This window comes from Penaeus japonicus, unplaced genomic scaffold (genome assembly GCF_977035675.1).
Source record: "Penaeus japonicus unplaced genomic scaffold, GWHDUDI00000001_assembly GWHDUDI00000042, whole genome shotgun sequence".
Lineage (NCBI taxonomy): Eukaryota > Metazoa > Arthropoda > Malacostraca > Decapoda > Penaeidae > Penaeus > Penaeus japonicus.
Window position 1 is genome coordinate 2413303 of NW_028234444.1, and position 19013 is coordinate 2432315.

The 19013-nt window shown below is 36.2% G+C and overlaps 3 protein-coding genes and 1 long non-coding RNA gene across 4 annotated transcripts in view; 2 read left to right on the forward strand and 2 right to left on the reverse strand.

The window, feature by feature from the left end:
- LOC147466613 (uncharacterized) overlaps positions 1-184 on the forward strand; it is a 1344-nt gene extending 1160 nt beyond the window's left edge. Inside the window, exon 3 of the mRNA XM_086535046.1 lies at positions 1-184. This exon is cut by the window's left edge and continues 177 nt beyond it. Coding sequence (XP_086391172.1) covers positions 1-96 — 96 coding nt within the window. The 3' untranslated portion in view covers positions 97-184.
- Positions 185-457: 273 nt separating this feature from the next.
- LOC147466614 (uncharacterized) lies at positions 458-1050 on the forward strand. Its single transcript, XR_015190803.1, has 2 exons — positions 458-681; positions 777-1050. It is a non-coding gene; the product is annotated as an uncharacterized LOC147466614 (long non-coding RNA).
- Positions 1051-9780: 8730 nt separating this feature from the next.
- Positions 9781-10907, reverse strand: LOC122260428 (uncharacterized). The gene is made up of 3 exons (XM_086534801.1): positions 10764-10907; positions 10298-10447; positions 9781-10166 (listed from the first exon to the last, which is right to left on the reverse strand). Exons 1-3 carry the CDS (start codon positions 10905-10907, stop codon positions 9882-9884), a joined length of 579 nt encoding a protein of 192 aa, XP_086390927.1. The 3' UTR covers positions 9781-9881.
- Positions 10908-15906: 4999 nt separating this feature from the next.
- Positions 15907-16806, reverse strand: LOC122266604 (uncharacterized). Its single transcript, XM_086534802.1, has 3 exons — positions 16795-16806; positions 16303-16452; positions 15907-16171 (listed from the first exon to the last, which is right to left on the reverse strand). Exons 1-3 carry the CDS (start codon positions 16804-16806, stop codon positions 15908-15910), a joined length of 426 nt encoding a protein of 141 aa, XP_086390928.1. The 3' UTR covers position 15907.
- Positions 16807-19013: the final 2207 nt, after the last annotated feature.

A 19013-nucleotide genomic window follows, 5' to 3' on the forward strand; every position in this document is an offset into this window, starting at 1 on the left:
GTCACCTACGAGGGCGAGGCTCAGTACCCCGAGTACAAGCCCACCTACAAGCCAACTCCTTCCGCCTACAAAGCCCCCACCCCCACCTATGCTTAAGTACTTAGGCCATTATAAAGCAATATATGTCAACAAGATACTCAACGAATTTTCTCATTTATGAAATACAAATCTTATTTTTTATAAATCTGAATTTTTACTCAAGCATCCTAAAGTGTGGACTAAAAAATAGTCAGATCTTTAAAGGTTGATAAATCCCCTATCGATGACATTGTAACTAAAATGTTACAAAAAAAAAGAAAAAAAAAAAGGATTAATATTGACATGCGTACTTCTCATATTCAGCGACAGAACTTTAATGATAAATTGCCACTCCAATGGAGAGAACGAAATGGAAGTAATAGACAATGTAAAGGGATTAATATAACAGCTTTACTAATTTCAAACATAGCTGTTATGACAATGTGAAGAATGTAAAGCAATATTTGAATATCTACGAGGAAATAATTATCCTTATTAAATATCGATATACATCGATATACCTGTTAATAATTAATTTATATCTTAACTCCCTTATTTTGTAATGCGCATGCGCGTAGGTATGCCTCACCTGGTATTGTTCCACCATACAATCGGTCACTTAGCCATACCACCTGTTCGAGTGAGCACGGTGACCCTCACCTCGTGAGTACAGCTATAGCGGTCTTATTACGCTGGTATATATAGCGTGGTAATATTGTAAATACACCATATTTATATTGTATTTCTATTCTTTTCAGTCTTATTTTTGTATTTGGTTATTTTATGACGTTGACGCCAGGCGCCACTACAGTGTGCCTCTCATGTCCCCTGAAGTTATAATATTCGGAGGAGCGCCAAGCTTTAACAAGCCCCGTGACACCTGGGCGGTTTGACACGCTCGAAGGGACGTGATTTCTGAACTATATTATTTGTAATGTATATATGTTTTTGTAAATATAAGGTGAATGGTATCTAATCTTTATATAACCCCTTTTTGGAAGTGAAGAGTACGATAAAGCTAAAAGTGCAATACTACCAATGATAAATTTCCATATATAATGAAAGATCCTTTTTACAGACAATAAAAAACTGCCATGTATATAGAGCAGTTTCCTTAATCAGCTATTCCAGCAGAGTACTAGACTATTCAAAATATATATGCAAGATGGAAGAGGTTCTCAGTAAATCACAGACAGGTTTCTGAGGAAAACTGTGGATTATTTACCTATAGCTGATTGGAGAGCAGTGTGGAGACTATCAGAAACTTAAGACAGTGATATGTATATGTTAGACTAATGCAATTCTGCCATTAAATAGATGTAAAACTGACCTTCCTGACCTACAGTGAGTCGAACCTCTGTTCCCTCTAAGGTGTTAGCCCTAGGGTGCAGTACTAAACCAATTAATTTAATGGGATAATTGGAGATGTACAAGAAAATTATTAAAGGATTGAAGATGGAAGTTGGACAGTGAACCTCGGGCAATATAGCAATTCAATTAGTTCTGAGAAGCATATAAAAACAAAAAGGTAGAAATCGTTGTTGATTAAATTTGGATGTCATCACACAAGAATAAAAGAGTTGAGAACAGTGGATTTTGACATTAACGAAGTTTGATACGATCTGAAAAGCAAGAACCATGAAAACAGTGGCACAAGTGAAATTAATGAAAGCTCTAGTGAACTCAGTGCTTCTATAAGGACGTTAGAGCTGTACAGTTAGCAAGAGGTCATTAAAGAGTTGTGGTATTCAGAAATACTGTTATACATCAATTGGAAACAGAGGAAAATAGATATGTATGGGGGCAGTAGCGGGTACACATGGGTGCAAGGGGTGCAGCTCCACCACCCCTTCTCATAGGACTTCACCTCGCCAGCTTCCCAATCATTTTAGTTCTTAAAACTGCAACATTAACTGACACCGTGTCCTCAAACTGCTCAATCATTAAAGCAGAATATAGTTTAGTAGATTCTTGGCTTTAAGTTTCATACATCGTTCCTTTATATAAATAATTTTAAGCTTTAGATATATTTTTCCATCATACATTCCTTTCAAAACCTCTTGTACCCTTCTCTCCAATCCCTTTGTTCCCATGTAATTTTTTTCCAGATCATCCAGTGTATAGAAAACGTGATGGAAAACCATAATGGAAATGCACCTGGAAGCCTTATGATAATTACCAAGAGAGAGAAGTTGTGGTTTGACGGACACCAAGTGAGAGCGGAACGACTGACCAGCTTACTGATACCAGGTGATACAAGGGAGAGACGTCAAGTACGAGAAGAGAGAAACCGCAGAAGAATTCGATTGATGACACCAAGGACTAAACAGGGCTCAGCCAGAAGGAAGTGTGTGATGTGTCAACAGACGGAGCTTTGTGGTGAAGGATTTCCAATACTTGCTGTCCCGATGGTCCATTGTGGCTATGGGAACATGATGATGAAACAAAAGACCGAACTGAATTAGACTGATACTCCTTGATTGATTAGTCAGTCGTATGCTAAATTTTTGTATAGAGTAGGTGTAAAGAAACATGCATATTTTAAGTATAAGGGTGATCAAGCGAAAAGATTGAATAATCTACTGATTGGAGTGTTTATTTTGTAGCACCCGCCTACTAGGCCTCCAAAACTACGAGCCCAAACATCCTGATATGATTGTTTCTTGATATCATTCTACTAATGGGCTGAGGTCACATTCATAAGTTACGTGACTCCTGATGTTAAGAATTTACATTTCCGGTACTTTCTTGCATTTGAACTTCACAGACAGTTTATATATAGATATATAAATATATATCTATATATATATATGTATATATATATATATATGTATGTATATATATATATATATATATATATATATATATATATATATATATATATATATGTGTGTGTGTGTGTGTGTGTATATATGTATATATATATATATATATATATATATATATATATATATATATATATATACATATATACACACACACACACACACACACACACACACACACACACACACACACACACACATATATATATATATATATATATATATATATATATATATATATTATAAACATGCAAGATATTGTGAATATCTCTGGGTCCCGCCGAAATACAAACACAAATACGGCGTCTTCAAAGTTACTCCAGCGCCAACTTCGGCCACTCGGAGTCCCGCGACGGCTACAAGACCGAGGGCAGCTACACCGTGGACCTCCCCGACGGCCGCAAGCAGATCGTCAAATACGTGGACAACGGCGACGGTCTCGTAGCTGAGGTCACCTACGAGGGCGAGGCTCAGTACCCCGAGTACAAACCCATACAAGCTTGCCCCCCTCCCCTATACTTAATGAGTAGTGAAGCCTCTTAAGGAATAGAAGTTTTATACGGCGGATTTTATTTACATCTCGTATGTGAAATTAAAATCTTTATTAAAAAAAAAGTGGAACTTTATTTAATCTTTTAAAATTTACTTAATCCTATTGGTTTATTGCGGTCAGAAGAAAATAATATATTGAATCTATTGAGTTTGAAATAAACGATTTCAAATTATAAATGAAAACGAATAAATGCCTTGATGTTCCTTGATGCTTCCTGATGCTAATTTCTTCTTCAAAGAATAAACAGAATCATACTAAAACTAAGGGATAATCTGTCCGGACCATACAAATTTCAGGTTTAAAACAACTTTGTACTTTGAGTACAAAGTTGGCAGTCTGAAATCGTTGAATTTTAATCTTTATTTTTCTAATAGACTGTTGTAAAATAATTGTTACTTTGAAGTGTGGAAACTGAAATTTAATCGTATTAATTTTAAAATGGATGAAAATACTGAATATCTTACTAGTTACATTTCCTTGGGAAAAATGTTTTTATATCCGATGAAGTCTTATGAATTCACATTTGGTCTCCAGTATATTTTACTTGAAAAGTGAAAGAGACAAAACTGGTAGATTAACCTGTGAATCAATTTTATTTGCTTAACTTTATGCTTCAAATATAATTTCAAAATCTGTTTTCTTTAGTTTGTTTGTTTTTATATCATTATTCTTATTTTCATCAGCATTATTATTATAACCATCTTTAGTACAATTACTATTATCACTATTTGATTCCTTGGTTGATTGGCCAAGATAAATTAGATCTATATCAGTAAGGTGAGTTAGTTAAGCGATTTGTTATCTTTTAGCTTAATTACGAGTAAGTTTTTGAAAAGTTGATTTATCCGTGCATAAATGAAATTTCATATTTATAGAAAATAAAATTTTATTTCATATGTAAGAAAATAAATATAATTTCATGAACATGTGTCCCAGAAGGAACATATATATCTTCTATTAAAGCTTTCTTAAGCATAGGTTGGGGGAGGGGGAGCGTAGGCGGGGGGAGCGGGCTTGTAGGCGGGCTTGTACTCGGGCTTGTACTCGGGGTACTGAGCCTCGCCCTCGTAGGTGACCTCAGCTACGAGACCGTCGCCGTTGTCCACGTATTTGACGATCTGCTTGCGGCCGTCGGGGAGGTCCACGGTGTAGCTGCCCTCGGTCTTGTAGCCGTCGCGGGACTCCGAGTGGCCGAAGTTGGCGCCGGAGTACTCGTCGGAGACGCCGTAGTTGTAGTTGTACTTCGCGGGGACCTGAACAGGTGAAAGATCGATTAAAGATGTTTTTATATTTTAAATATGTATTCCTTTTCTACTGGAAATCTAATTTTTACAACAGAGTAAAATGCTCGTAATATTAACCATTATAACACATAGTAAGTAATACTTACTTCAGGGTGTTCGGGCTCATAGTGTTTGGGGGCGTGGTAGGCGGGTTCAGGGGCGTGGTAGGGTGCAGGGGCGTAGGCGGGGGGAGGAGGGGCGTAGACTGGGGCCTTGTCGCACAGAGCGACGACTGCCACGCAGGCGAGGACGGCGACCTGTCAAAATAGATAGGATAATTCAATAAAAGGAAAGAAAGCCCACCTATATGCGTGTATAATGAAACGGTTTATTACCATGATAAAGAAATATTTGGAAAATTAGCGATTTAGTCATATATAGTCTCGCTCGGGAAAGTATGTTTTTGACCTATGTCTGTGTGTAAGGGGGAAAAAATAATGAAAAGTTATGCTAACAAAGGGAGGGAAAAGTGGAAAAGTTCTAAAAAATAAAACCCTGATAGATCAAAGACGATTTTCATCAATAATAATAATAATAAAAAAAAAAAAAAATGTGTAAATACACAACTATCCTAATTCCAAAAAAAGAAAAGATCTCTCCATTTTAACCACGTATTGTACATGAATCAATACAAGACCCGGGTACTGTTCATGTAACAAAGTTGACCAGGTATTCACTGCTGTAAATCCAACACTTGGTAATTCATTCACAAAGTGGAAGGCTTCCTTTCGTTTCACAGGAGGATTTCGTACCTTGAGAGACATGGTTAGTGAGTGTGTGATGGTTAGTGGTTGACACTTCCCCTTATATATGTCGGGTGTGTGTGTGTGTTCATCCGTTGACTCTGCTGTAGACCTTTCTCTTACAGCCTGAGGGGATGATTATCAAGCCCTTGAAATGGCTTACTGGTGATCGCTAATGGGACATTTACTTTATTGATATCGGTTACGTCTTGTACAATGTCGCGCCTATTGGTGATTATGAAGTCAATTTCGTTTTTAATGGAGGATGGTGATCTCCATGTCCATTTCCTCCCGGGTCTCTTTTCGAAGAATGTATTCATAATTTTAAAGGATCGAGCTTTAGCGAATTCTATTAGCCTTTGTCCTCTCTCATTTCTGGTGCTTATTCCATGTTTCCCAATCGAGGTTTCTCCATCTTCCCTTATTCCTATCTTGGCATTAAAATCCCCCATAATCACGGTAAAATGGGTTTTTGTTCTATCGGTAGCTGCTTGCACATCTTCATAGAAGCTCTCTATCTCCTCATCACTATGACTGCTGGTAGGAGCGTACACTTGGATAATTTTTTAGACTATATCTGTTGTTTAGTTTCAGTATTACAGAAACTACTCTTTCGCTCACACTGTAAAATTCCCTAACATTCTTTTCGAGTCGCTTGTGAACTAAGAAACCTACTCCTGATTCTTGTTTGTTATCCAAGGGTTTTCCTCGTCAATATAATGTGTCCATCATTTAGTAATTTCTGCTCTTCGCCTAGTCTCCTAACTTCAGAAAGTCCTACAATATCCAATTTAATTAATGAATGTTCCTATATATATATATATATATATATATATATATATATATATATATATATATATGTGTGTGTGTGTGTGTGTGTGTGTGTGTGTGTGTGTGTGATATAAATGTATACATACATATATATGATTGTAGATATAAATAGAGAGATAGATAGATAGGTGTATTCTATGGATTAATACTTTATCCAGTATTGTAAAAGTGGATAAAATTCTTATCATTCTAATGATAATCTGAATAATTCCATGATGATCTTCAAGTATTTTTCGCTATTCGAGTAATGTTATCATTGTGACACATAATGCATATAATGAAACATCCCTTTTTTGTATCATTTTTCTAATAATGGACATAAATTGAATTATAAGTAGGCTTACCTATATTCATATTGAAATTAAACAAACAAACAAAAAAAAGGTCTGTCACCATATTCTGAAAAATCTGATTATTATACTAACATCAATAAAGCCCCCCCCCAAAAAAAAAAGTCTTCTTAGCTAAAGAAACTTATATCAAAGAATTAAATCTTTCCAGATGATACAAAGTCTGAACATTGATCAGGTAATTTAGTTTCATTTCGTTTCTTTTCTTTTCTCTAATCTTAATCTTTATCTTATTTGCAATTACTTTTCTTTTCTTTTTTTTGTTTGTTTCTTGCCATTCTTTACATTCTTTTTGTTTTAATCTAAATGTTATTTGTTTATTCATCAAGAGGTATCAAGCGAATATCAATAGGTTCGTCTAATTTAGTTCTATTTCAGTCTTGAAATCAGGAATGTGTAAGACTATATTAAATTCATCTTTTTTATATGATGCGTCAATAAAATTTCTGATTTATGTAAAATAAGATTTTTATTTCATATATGAGAAAATAAATAATTCGTTAAATATATGTTCCCGACATACATTCACTTATAACATTCTCTCTCAGTACTTAAGCATAGGTGGGGGGAGGGGGAGCGTAGGCGGGGGGAGCGGGCTTGTAGGCGGGCTTGTACTCGGGCTTGTACTCGGGGTACTGAGCCTCGCCCTCGTAGGTGACCTCAGCTACGAGACCGTCGCCGTTGTCCACGTATTTGACGATCTGCTTGCGGCCGTCGGGGAGGTCCACGGTGTAGCTGCCCTCGGTCTTGTAGCCGTCGCGGGACTCCGAGTGGCCGAAGTTGGCGCCGGAGTACTCGTCGGAGACGCCGTAGTTGTAGTTGTACTTCGGGGGCACCTGAACAGGTGAAAGATCGATTAAAAATGTTATTATTATTATTATTCCTTTTCTATTTCGAATCCAGTCTTTACAAAAGAGTAAAATGATTGCAACATGAACTATTATAATCTATTGTGTACATGTACTCACTTCAGGGTGTTCGGGCTCGTAGTGTTTGGGGGCGTGGTAGGCGGGTTCAGGGGCGTGGTAGGGTGCAGGGGCGTAGGCGGGGGGAGGAGGGGCGTAGACTGGGGCCTTGTCGCACAGAGCGACGACAGCCACGCAGGCGAGGACGGCGACCTGTCAAAATAGATAGGATAATTCAATAAAAGGAAAGAAAGCCCACCTATATGCGTGTATAATGAAACGGTTTACTACCATGATAAAGAAATATTCGGAAAATTAGCGGTTTGGTCATATAGAGTCTCGCTCGGGAAAATACGTGCTTGACCTATGTCTGTGTGCAAGGGATAAAAATAATGAAATGTTATGCTAACAAAAGGAGAGAAAAATGGGAAAGTTCTAAAAGAAACTGATAGATCAAAGACGATTTTCATTAATAAAAAAAAAAATAAAAATAAAAATCTTTCCAATTTTAACCACGTATTGTACATGAATCAATACAAGCCCCGGGTACTGTTCATGTAACAAAGTTGACCAGGTATTCACTGCTGTAAATCCAACACTTGGTAATTCATTCACAAAGTGGAAGGCTTCCTTTCGTTTCACAGGAGGATTTCGTACCTTGAGAGACATGGTTAGTGAGTGTGTGATGGTTAGTGGTTGACACTTCCCCTTATATATGTCGGGTGTGTGTGTGTGTTCATCCGTTGACTCTGCTGTAGACCTTTCTCTTACAGCCTGAGGGGATGATTATCAAGCCCTTGAAATGGCTTACTGGTGATCGCTGATGGGACATTTACTTTATTGATAACGGTTACGTCTTGTACAATGTCGCGCCTATTGGTGATTATGAAGTCAATTTCGTTTTTAATGCCGGATGGTGATTTCCATGTCCATTTCCTCCCGGGTCTCTTTTCGAAGAATGTATTCATATTTTTAAGGGATGGAGCTTCAGCGAATTCTATTAGCCTTTGTCCTCTCTCATTTCTGGTGCCTATTCCATGTTTCCCAATCGAGGTTTCTCCATCTTCCCTTGTTCCTATCTTGGCATTAAAATCCCCCATAATCACGGTAAAATGGGATTTTGCTCTATCGGTAGCTGCTCGCACATCTTCATAGAAGCTTTCTATCTCCTCATCACTATGACTGCTGGTAGGAGCGTACACTTGGATAATTTTTTAGACTATATCTGTTGTTTAGTTTCAGTATTACAGAAACTACTCTTTCGCTCACACTGTAGAATTCCCTAACATTCTTTTCGAGTCGCTTGTGAACTAAGAAACCTACTCCTGATTCTTGTTTGTTATCCAAGGGTTTTCCTCGTCAATATAATGTGTCCATCATTTAGTATTTTCTGCCCTTCGTCTGGTCTTCTAATTTCAGAAAGTCCTCCATCATCCCATTTAATTAATGAATGTTCCTAATATATATATATATATAATATATATATATGATAAATTTTATATATATATGTGTGTGTGTGTGTGTGTGTGGTTGTGATATATATAAATGTATACATACATATACAGTATATAATTGTAGATACAAATAGAGAGATAGATAGATAGGTATATTCTATAGATTAATACTTTATCCAGTATTGTAAAAGTGGATAAAATTCTTATCATTCTAATGATAATCTGAATAATTCCATGATGATCTTCAAGTATTTTTCGCTATTCGAGTAATGTTATCATAGTGACACATAATGCATATAATGAAACATACCTTTTTTGTATCATTTTTCTAATAATGGACATAAATTGAATTATGAGTAGGCTTATCTATATTCATATTGAAATTAAACAAACAAACAAAAAAAAGGTCTGTCACCATATTCTGAAAAATCTGATGATTATACTAACATCAATAAAGCCCCCCCCCCCAAAAAAAAAAAAGTCTTAACTAAAGAAACTTATATCAAAGAATTAAATCTTTCCAGATGATACAAAGTCTGAACATTGATCAGGTAATTCATTTTCATTTCGTTTCTTTTCTTTTCTCTAATCTTAATCTTTATCTCATTCGCAATCACTTTTTTCTTTTCTTTTTTCTTTATTTGTTTCTTTCTTGCCATTCTTTTTGTTTTACTGAAAATGTTATTTGCTTACTCATCAAGAGGTATCAAGCGAACATAATAGGTTCGTCTACTTTAGTTCTATTTCAGTCTTGAAATCAGGCATATGTAAGACTATATTAAATTGTTTTTCATATGATGCGTCAATAAAATTTCAGATTTATGGAAAATAAGATTTTTATTTCATATATGAGAAAATAAATAATTCGTTAAATATATGTTCCCGACATACATTCACTTATAACTTTCTCTCTCAGTACTTAAGCATAGGTTGGGGGAGGGGGAGCGTAGGCGGGGGGAGCGGGCTTGTAGGCGGGCTTGTACTCGGGCTTGTACTCGGGGTACTGAGCCTCGCCCTCGTAGGTGACCTCAGCTACGAGACCGTCGCCGTTGTCCACGTATTTGACGATCTGCTTGCGGCCGTCGGGGAGGTCCACGGTGTAGCTGCCCTCGGTCTTGTAGCCGTCGCGGGACTCCGAGTGGCCGAAGTTGGCGCCGGAGTACTCGTCGGAGACGCCGTAGTTGTAGTTGTACTTCGCGGGCACCTGGAGAGAGAAAGATCCATTAAAAATATTATTATTATACTTGTTCCATTTCTATTTCAAATCCAATCTTTACAAAAGAGTAAAATGATTGCAACATGAACTATTATAATCCATTGTGTACATGTACTCACTTCTGGGTGTTCGGGCTCGTAGTGTTTGGGGGCGTGGTAGGCGGGTTCAGGGGCGTGGTAGGGTGCAGGGGCGTAGGCGGGGGGAGGAGGGGCGTACACTGGGGCCTTGTCGCACAGAGCGACGACAGCCACGCAGGCGAGGACGGCGACCTGTCAAAAGAGTTGTGATGATAAAATTGAAGGAAATAAATAATCCGACCTGTAAGAGTATATAATGAAATGGTTTATTACTATGATAAAGAAATATTTGGAAAATTAGCGATTTCGTCATATACAGCCTCGCTCGGGAAAGCACGTGCTTGACCTATGTCTGTGTGTAAGGGAAAAAAATAAAGAAATGTTAGTCTAACAAAAGGAAGAAAAATGGGAAAGTTTTTTAAAAGAAGTTGATAGATCAAAGACGATTTTCATTAATAAAAAAAAAAATAAAAATAAAAATCTTTCCAATTTTAACCACGTATTGTACATGAATCAATACAAGCCCCGGGTACTGTTCATGTAACAAAGTTGACCAGGTATTCACTGCTGTAAATCCAACACTTGGTAATTCATTCACAAAGTGGAAGGCTTCCTTTCGTTTCACAGGAGGATTTCGTACCTTGAGAGACATGGTTAGTGAGTGTGTGATGGTTAGTGGTTGACACTTCCCCTTATATATGTCGGGTGTGTGTGTGTGTTCATCCGTTGACTCTGCTGTAGACCTTTCTCTTACAGCCTGAGGGGATGATTATCAAGCCCTTGAAATGGCTTACTGGTGATCGCTAATGGGACATTTACTTTATTGATATCGGTTACGTCTTGTACAATGTCGCGCCTATTGGTGATTATGAAGTCAATTTCGTTTTTAATGGAGGATGGTGATCTCCATGTCCATTTCCTCCCGGGTCTCTTTTCGAAGAATGTATTCATAATTTTAAAGGATCGAGCTTTAGCGAATTCTATTAGCCTTTGTCCTCTCTAATTTCTGGTGCCTATTCCATGCTTCCCAATCGAGGTTTCTCCATCTTCCCTTGTTCCTATCTTGGCATTAAAAAAACCCATAATCACGGTAAAATGGGATTTTGCTCTATCGGTAGCTGCTTGCACATCTTCATAGAAGCTCTCTATCTCCTCATCACTATGACTGCTGGTAGGAGCGTACACTTGGATAATTTTTAGGGTATATCTGTTGTTTAGTTTCAGTATTACAGAAACTACTCTTTCGCTCACACTGTAGAATTCCCTAAATTCTTTTCGAGTCGCTTGTGAACTAAGAAACCTACTCCTGATTCTTGTTTGTTATCCAAGGGTTTTCCTCGTCAATATAATGTGTCCATCATTTAGTAATTTCTGCTCTTCGCCTAGTCTCCTAACTTCAGAAAGTCCTACAATATCCCATTTAATTAATGAATGTTCATATATATATATATTTGTGTGTGTGTGTGTGTGATATATATAAATGTATACATACATATACAGTATATAGTTGTAGATACAAATAGAGAAATAGATAGATAGGTGTATTCTATAGATTAATATTTTGTCCAGTATTGTAAAAGTGGATAAAATTCTTATCATTCTAATGATAATCTGAATAATTCCATGATGATCTTCAAGTATTTTTCGCTATTCGAGTAATGTTATCATAGTGACACATAATGCATATAATGAAACATACCTTTTTTGTATCATTTTTTCTAATAATGGACATAAATTGAATTAAAAGTAGGCTTACCTATATTCATACTGAAAAAAATCAATAAAGCCAAAAAAAAAAAAGTCTTCTTAGCTAAAAAAAAATTATATCAAAGAATTAAATCTTTCCAGATGATACAAAGTCTGAACATTGATCAGGCCATTTATTTTTATTTCGTTTCTTTTCTTTTCTCTAATCTTAATCTATATCTTATTTGCAATTACTTTTTTCTTTTTTTCTCTTTTCTTGTTTGTTTCTTGCCATTCTTTGCATTTTTTTTGTTTTAATCTAAATGTTATTTGTTTATTCATAAAGAGATATCAAGCGAATATCAATAGGTTCGTCTAATTTAGTTCTATTTCAGTCTTGAAATCAGGCATGTGTAAGACTATATTAAATTCAGTTTTTCATATGATGCGTCAATAAAATTTCAGATTTATGGAAAATAAGATTTTTATTTCATATATGAGAAAATAAATAATTCGTTAAATATATGTTCCCGACATACATTCACTTATAACATTCTCTCTCAGTACTTAAGCATAGGTGGGGGGAGGGGGAGCGTAGGCGGGGGGAGCGGGCTTGTAGGCGGGCTTGTACTCGGGCTTGTACTCGGGGTACTGAGCCTCGCCCTCGTAGGTGACCTCAGCTACGAGACCGTCGCCGTTGTCCACGTATTTGACGATCTGCTTGCGGCCGTCGGGGAGGTCCACGGTGTAGCTGCCCTCGGTCTTGTAGCCGTCGCGGGACTCCGAGTGGCCGAAGTTGGCGCCGGAGTACTCGTCGGAGACGCCGTAGTTGTAGTTGTACTTCGCAGGCACCTGGAGAGGGGGAGAGAGATTAAGAATGTTATTATTATACGCATTCCTTTTTTTATTTCAAAACCAATCTTTACAAAAGGGTAAAATGATTGCAACATGAGCTAGTATAACCATTGTGTACATGTACTCACTTCTGGGTGTTCGGGCTCGTAGTGTTTGGGGGCGTGGTAGGCGGGTTCAGGGGCGTGGTAGGGTGCAGGGGCGTAGGCGGGGGGAGGAGGGGCGTACACTGGGGCCTTGTCGCACAGAGCGACGACAGCCACGCAGGCGAGGACGGCGACCTGTCAAAAGAGTTGTGATGATGAAATTGAAGGAAAGAAATAATCCGACCTGAAATGAAATGGTTTATTACCATGATTAAGAAATATTAGGAAAATTAGCGATTTCGTCATATACAGCCTCGCTCGGGAAAGCATGTACCTGACGTATGTCTGTGTATAAAGGAAAAAAATAAAGAAAAACTAGTCTAACAAGAGGAAGAAATACGGGAAAGCTTTTTTACAAAAGTTGACAAACCAAAGACGATTTTCATGAAAAAAAGGTTAAATGAAGAACTGTTCTAATTACAAAACATAAAAAAATTCAATTTTAGCCACGTATTGTACATGAATCAATACAAGCCCCGGCTACTGTTCATGTAACAAAGTCGACCAGGTATTCACTGCTGTGAATCCAACACTTGGTAATTCATTCACAAAGTGGAAGGCTTCCTTTCGTTTCACAGGAGGATTTCGTACCTTGAGAGACATGGTTAGTGAGTGTGTGATGGTTAGTGGTTGACACTTCCCCTTATATATGTCGGGTGTGTGTGTGTGTTCATCCGTTGACTCTGCTGTAGACCTTTCTCTTACAGCCTGAGGGGATGATTATCGAGCCCTTGAAATGGCTTACTGGTGATCGATAATGGGATAAAGGATATTTTGACTGGAATATATACCTTATGGTGAGTTTATAAAGAATTGAGTATATAAATCAGTATGTTTTCTTGTGAATTATATTCTTTTTCTATTGCTCTTGAAGTGGGTTATTATGATCGATATATGAAGAGAAATGAATTGTAACGTAAATATGGAATTGAATTAGATGAATTATCAAAATTATGAATCGTCAAATACTGAATTTTGAAAACATAGATAATCATGTGATATATATGTATACACACACACACACATATATACATATATATGTATATATATGTATATACATATATTTATTTATTTATTTATTTATTGATATATGCATCCGCATTCGTAGAAATATATTTATGTGTGTATATAAATAGATAGATATATATATATACACATACACATGATCTATATTACATCGTACATAATTAGGGGTGATATTCCTCTCCGTTTTCTTTGCGTGGAGCGGGAGTTTAAGTGTTAGAAAATCGTCCGGTTTACCAAGCGACGGTTAGTAACACACACACACCCAAACACGTAAGCACACACACTTATATATAAGTATGTGTGTGTATATGTATATTTATATATATATATATATATATATATATATATATATATATATATATATATACATATACATATACATATATATGTGTGTGTGTGTGTAAATAGGTATATGTATACATACATGTATATACATATACATATGTATATAAATAGACAGATAGATAGATGTATTCTGTCGATTAATACTTTATCCTGCAGTGTAAAAGGGGATAAAATTCTTATCTTTAAAAACTTCATTTAGTTCTATTGTTAATCTCATTAATTCCATATTGATGTTGAAGTCCGTTTTGCTATTCTTATAATCCTTATCGTAAAGCATAACGCACATAATGAAACATACTTATTTGTCTTATTATTCCTAATAATGGATATGAATGGAATTATAAATAGGCTTACTTATCATACTGAAAAAAAATCTGTCACCTTATTTTGAAAAATCTAATGATATTAACATCAAAAAGTCTTCTTAACAGAGGAAACTTATTTCATCATTGCAGATGTATGATATCTGAAGATTGATCAGTAAATCTCTTTTCCGTTTTTTTTTTTCTTATTTTATCTTTCATCTTATTCGTAATCACTGTTTTTTTTTCTTGTCCTTTTTCGCACTTCATATTTCTAAAATTCAATTAACTCGTTTGAACTTTTTGTTTTATTTTGGACGATATTTGTTCATTCATCAAGCGGTATCAAGGGAATAGCAATAGGTTTGCTCTCTCTCTCTATCTCTCTATATATATATGTGTGTGTGTTTTTTTTATACATGTATGTATGTAATATATATATATATGCATATATATGTATATATATATGTATATATATATATATATATATATATATATATATATATATATATATATATATATATATATATATATGTATATATATGTGTGTGTGTGTGTGTTTGTGTGTGTATATATATTTATATATATCATATATACGTATATATATAAATGTATACATACATCTATATACTTATAAATATAAGGAGAGAAGGGAGAGATAGGTAGGTGTATTCTATGGATTAATACTTTATCCAGTACTGTAAATGTGGATAAAATTCTTATCTCTCATTCTAATGATAATCTGAATAATTCCATGATGATCTTCTAATACTTTTTCGCTATTCGAGTAATGTTATCATAGTGACACACAATGTATATAATGAAACATACCTCTTTTTTATTATTTTTCTAATAATGGACATAAATTGAATTATGAGTAGGCTTACCTATTATATGTCACCATATTCTGAAAAATCTGATGATTATACTAATATCAATAAAACCCCCCCAAAAAAAGTCTTCTTAACTAAAGAAACTTATATCAAAGAATTAAATCTTTCCAGATGATACAAAGTCTGAACATTAATCAGGTAATTTATTTTTAATCTAAATGTTATTTGTTTATTCATCAAGAGGTATCAAGCGAAAATTAATAGGTTCGTCTAATTTAGTTCTATTTCAGTCTTATAATCAGGTATATGTAAGACTATATCAAATTCAGTTTTTCATTTGATGCTTCAATAAAAGTTCAGATTTATGTAAAATAAGATTTTTATTTCATATATAAGAAAATAAATAATTCGTTAAATATATGTTCCCGACATACATTCACTTATAACATTCTCTCTCAGTACTTAAGCATAGGTGGGGGGAGCGGGCTTGTAGGCGGGCTTGTACTCGGGCTTGTACTCGGGGTACTGAGCCTCGCCCTCGTAGGTGACCTCAGCTACGAGACCGTCGCCGTTGTCCACGTATTTGACGATCTGCTTGCGGCCGTCGGGGAGGTCCACGGTGTAGCTGCCCTCGGTCTTGTAGCCGTCGCGGGACTCCGAGTGGCCGAAGTTGGCGCCGGAGTACTCGTCGGAGACGCCGTAGTTGTAGTTGTACTTCGCGGGCACCTGGAGAGAGAAAGATCGATTTAAAATTTTATCATTATACGCATTTCTTTTTTATTTCAAATCCAGTCTTTACAAAAAGGTAAAATGATTGCAACATGAACTATTATAATCCATTGTGTACATGTACTTACTTCAGGGTGTTCGGGCTCGTAGTGTTTGGGGGCGTGGTAGGCGGGTTCAGGGGCGTGGTAGGGTGCAGGGGCGTAGGCGGGGGGAGGAGGGGCGTAGACTGGGGCCTTGTCGCACAGAGCGACGACAGCCACGCAGGCGAGGACGGCGACCTGTCAAAACAGATGCGATAATGAAATAAAAGGAAAGAAAGCCGACCTATACGTATGTATAATGAAATGGGAAAGCACGTACTTGACCTTTGCCTGAGTGTAAGGGGGAAAAGGGAATAAAATGCTAGGCTAACAAGTGGAAGGAAAAACGGGAAGGGTCTAAAAACTGACAAAAGTCAAAGACGATATTCATGAAAAAGAAGAAAAAATAGTATAAATACATAACTGTCCTAATTCCAAAAAAGAATAGTTAACTAGGTATTCACTGCTGTAAATCCATCTGTTGGTAAATTCATTCACAAATTAAAAGTCTTCCTTTCGATTCACAAGAGGATTTCGTACCTTGAGAGACATGATTAGTGAGTGTGTGATGGTTAGTGGTTGACACTTCCCCTTATATATGTGAGGTGTGTGTATGTGCGTGCGTGTGTTCATCCGTTGACTCTGCTGTAGACCTTTCTCTTATAGTCTGAATGGATGATTATCAAGCCATTGAAATGGCTTATTGGTGATCGTTAATGAGATAATGGATATTCTCTCTAGACTTTTTCTTTTCATTAATACATTATGTAAGTATATTCATATATACATTATAATATGTTTATGAATATGATGGATATTATTTTTCTTTAGTACATTATGTAAGTATACTCATATATACATTAGGGTATATCTATGTAGAAATGATGTTTATATATCTAGATTATATCTTTTCTAAACACATATTGCTATGATCAATGATTTTGTGTCATGAGTTATAAGTTGTATATAGATAACTTTCAGAAAAAAAAGTATAAATAATATCACTCAAACGAACAACCACGTACGGAGATAACCACAACAATTGAAGACGTTCCAAACATTACGGTAGAGTAATTAAATAAGTCATTAAAAGGCATGAAAAGAGGAAAAACACCAGGAGAAGATGGCATTAGTGTAGATCTTATCTAAGAGGCAGGAGAGATTGCAGCAGTAAAACTGGCCAACCTTTTAAAAGATGTCCAAGCGTCGGTAAAACTCCGAAATCCTGGAAAAACGCAATAATAATTTTAATACACAAAAAAGAGGGACACAAAAGACTGAAAGAATTACCGACCTATAAGCCTCCTTTCAGTAATATATAAACTGTTCACAAAAATCATCACAGCCCGTATCATCGATACATTAGATTCAAAACAACCCAGGGAACAGGCAGGGTTCCGCAGCGGATTCTCAACTACAGACCAAATCCACACACTAGCCCAAATAAAAGAGAAAACAAATGAATATAGGAAGCCCTTGTGTATGGCATTCGTAGATTATGAAAAAGGCATTCGATTCGGTACAGTTATCTGCAGTACTAGATACAATTCGTAAACAAGGAGTAGAGGATATATGTTGCAGATTATTAGAGGATATATAGAGATGGTACAGCGACCATCAAAATACAGGAAGAAACCAATAAAATACCAATAAAAAAGGGTGTTAGGCAGGGCGACACGATCTCACCGAAGCTGTTTACAGCTTGCTTGGAGGAAGTATTCAAGAAGTTAGATTGGAAGGAGAAAGGGATTAAAATAGGGAATGAGCACTTAAGCAATTTAAGATTTGCAGATGACATTGTTCTTCTCGGCGAGTCAGCAGATGAATTACAACAAGTACTAAACGATTTAAATAGGGAAAGTCTGATGATTGGCCTTAAAATGAACATGAAAAAGACAAAAGTCTCGTTCAACAGTCGAACCCCAATTAAGCAAATACAAATACAGGGCGAGGTACTAGAAGCAGTGAACGAGTATGTATACCTAGGGCAACTCATTCAGTCGAGTACATCCTACGAAGCCGAGATAAAACGGCGAATCAGGCTAGGTTGGAGTGCCTTCGGTACACATAGTAACATATTACGAGGTCGTCTGCCATTATGTCTAAAGAGAAAGATTTTTGACCAATGTGTCCTCCCCGTCAGAAACATAAACTACGACCAAGGCACTCGAGAGAAAATTAGTAAGTGCTCAAAGAGGAATGGAAAGGCTTATGCTAAGAGTTAGCTAAAGAGATAAGAAAAGAGCCACATGAATCAGGCAACAAACAAAAGTATAGGATATACTTAAGAGCTTATAGGATATACTTAAGACAACAGGTGGACAGAGAAAACAACAGAATGGGAAATACACGACACAAAGAGACCCAGGGCAAGACCGATGACTAGATGGCGGGATGAAATAGCGAATTTCGTAGGAGTAAACTGGAATCAGAAGACACAAGACCGGAGTGACTGGAAAAGATTGAGAGAGGCCTACGTCCTGCAGTGGAACGATACAAGCTGATGATGATGATATGTATATATGTATATGTGTGAGTGTGTGGATGTATGTATACATATATATGTCTATATATGTATATGTATATATATATATATATGTATGTATATATGTATGTATATGTATATATATATATATATATATATATATATATATATATATATATATATATATATATATATATACATGTACATACATATGTGTTTACATACATATATATCCATATACTTATAACTATAAATAGAGAAATAGATAGACAGA

Bases quoted from the DNA above. Each gene is read 5' to 3' on its own strand.
- LOC122260428 (XM_086534801.1), bottom strand. From the start codon at position 10,907: ATGTCTCTCAAGGTACGAAATCCTCCTGTGAAACGAAAGGAAGCCTTC. The intron at 10,448-10,763 runs GTACAATACGTG...CTCTTTTGACAG, and splicing joins CGGGGCTTGTATTGATTCAT to GTCGCCGTCCTCGCCTGCGT. The intron at 10,167-10,297 runs GTGAGTACATGT...TTCTCTCTCCAG, and splicing joins ACGAGCCCGAACACCCAGAA to GTGCCCGCGAAGTACAACTA.
- LOC122266604 (XM_086534802.1), bottom strand. The intron at 16,172-16,302 runs GTAAGTACATGT...TTCTCTCTCCAG, and splicing joins ACGAGCCCGAACACCCTGAA to GTGCCCGCGAAGTACAACTA.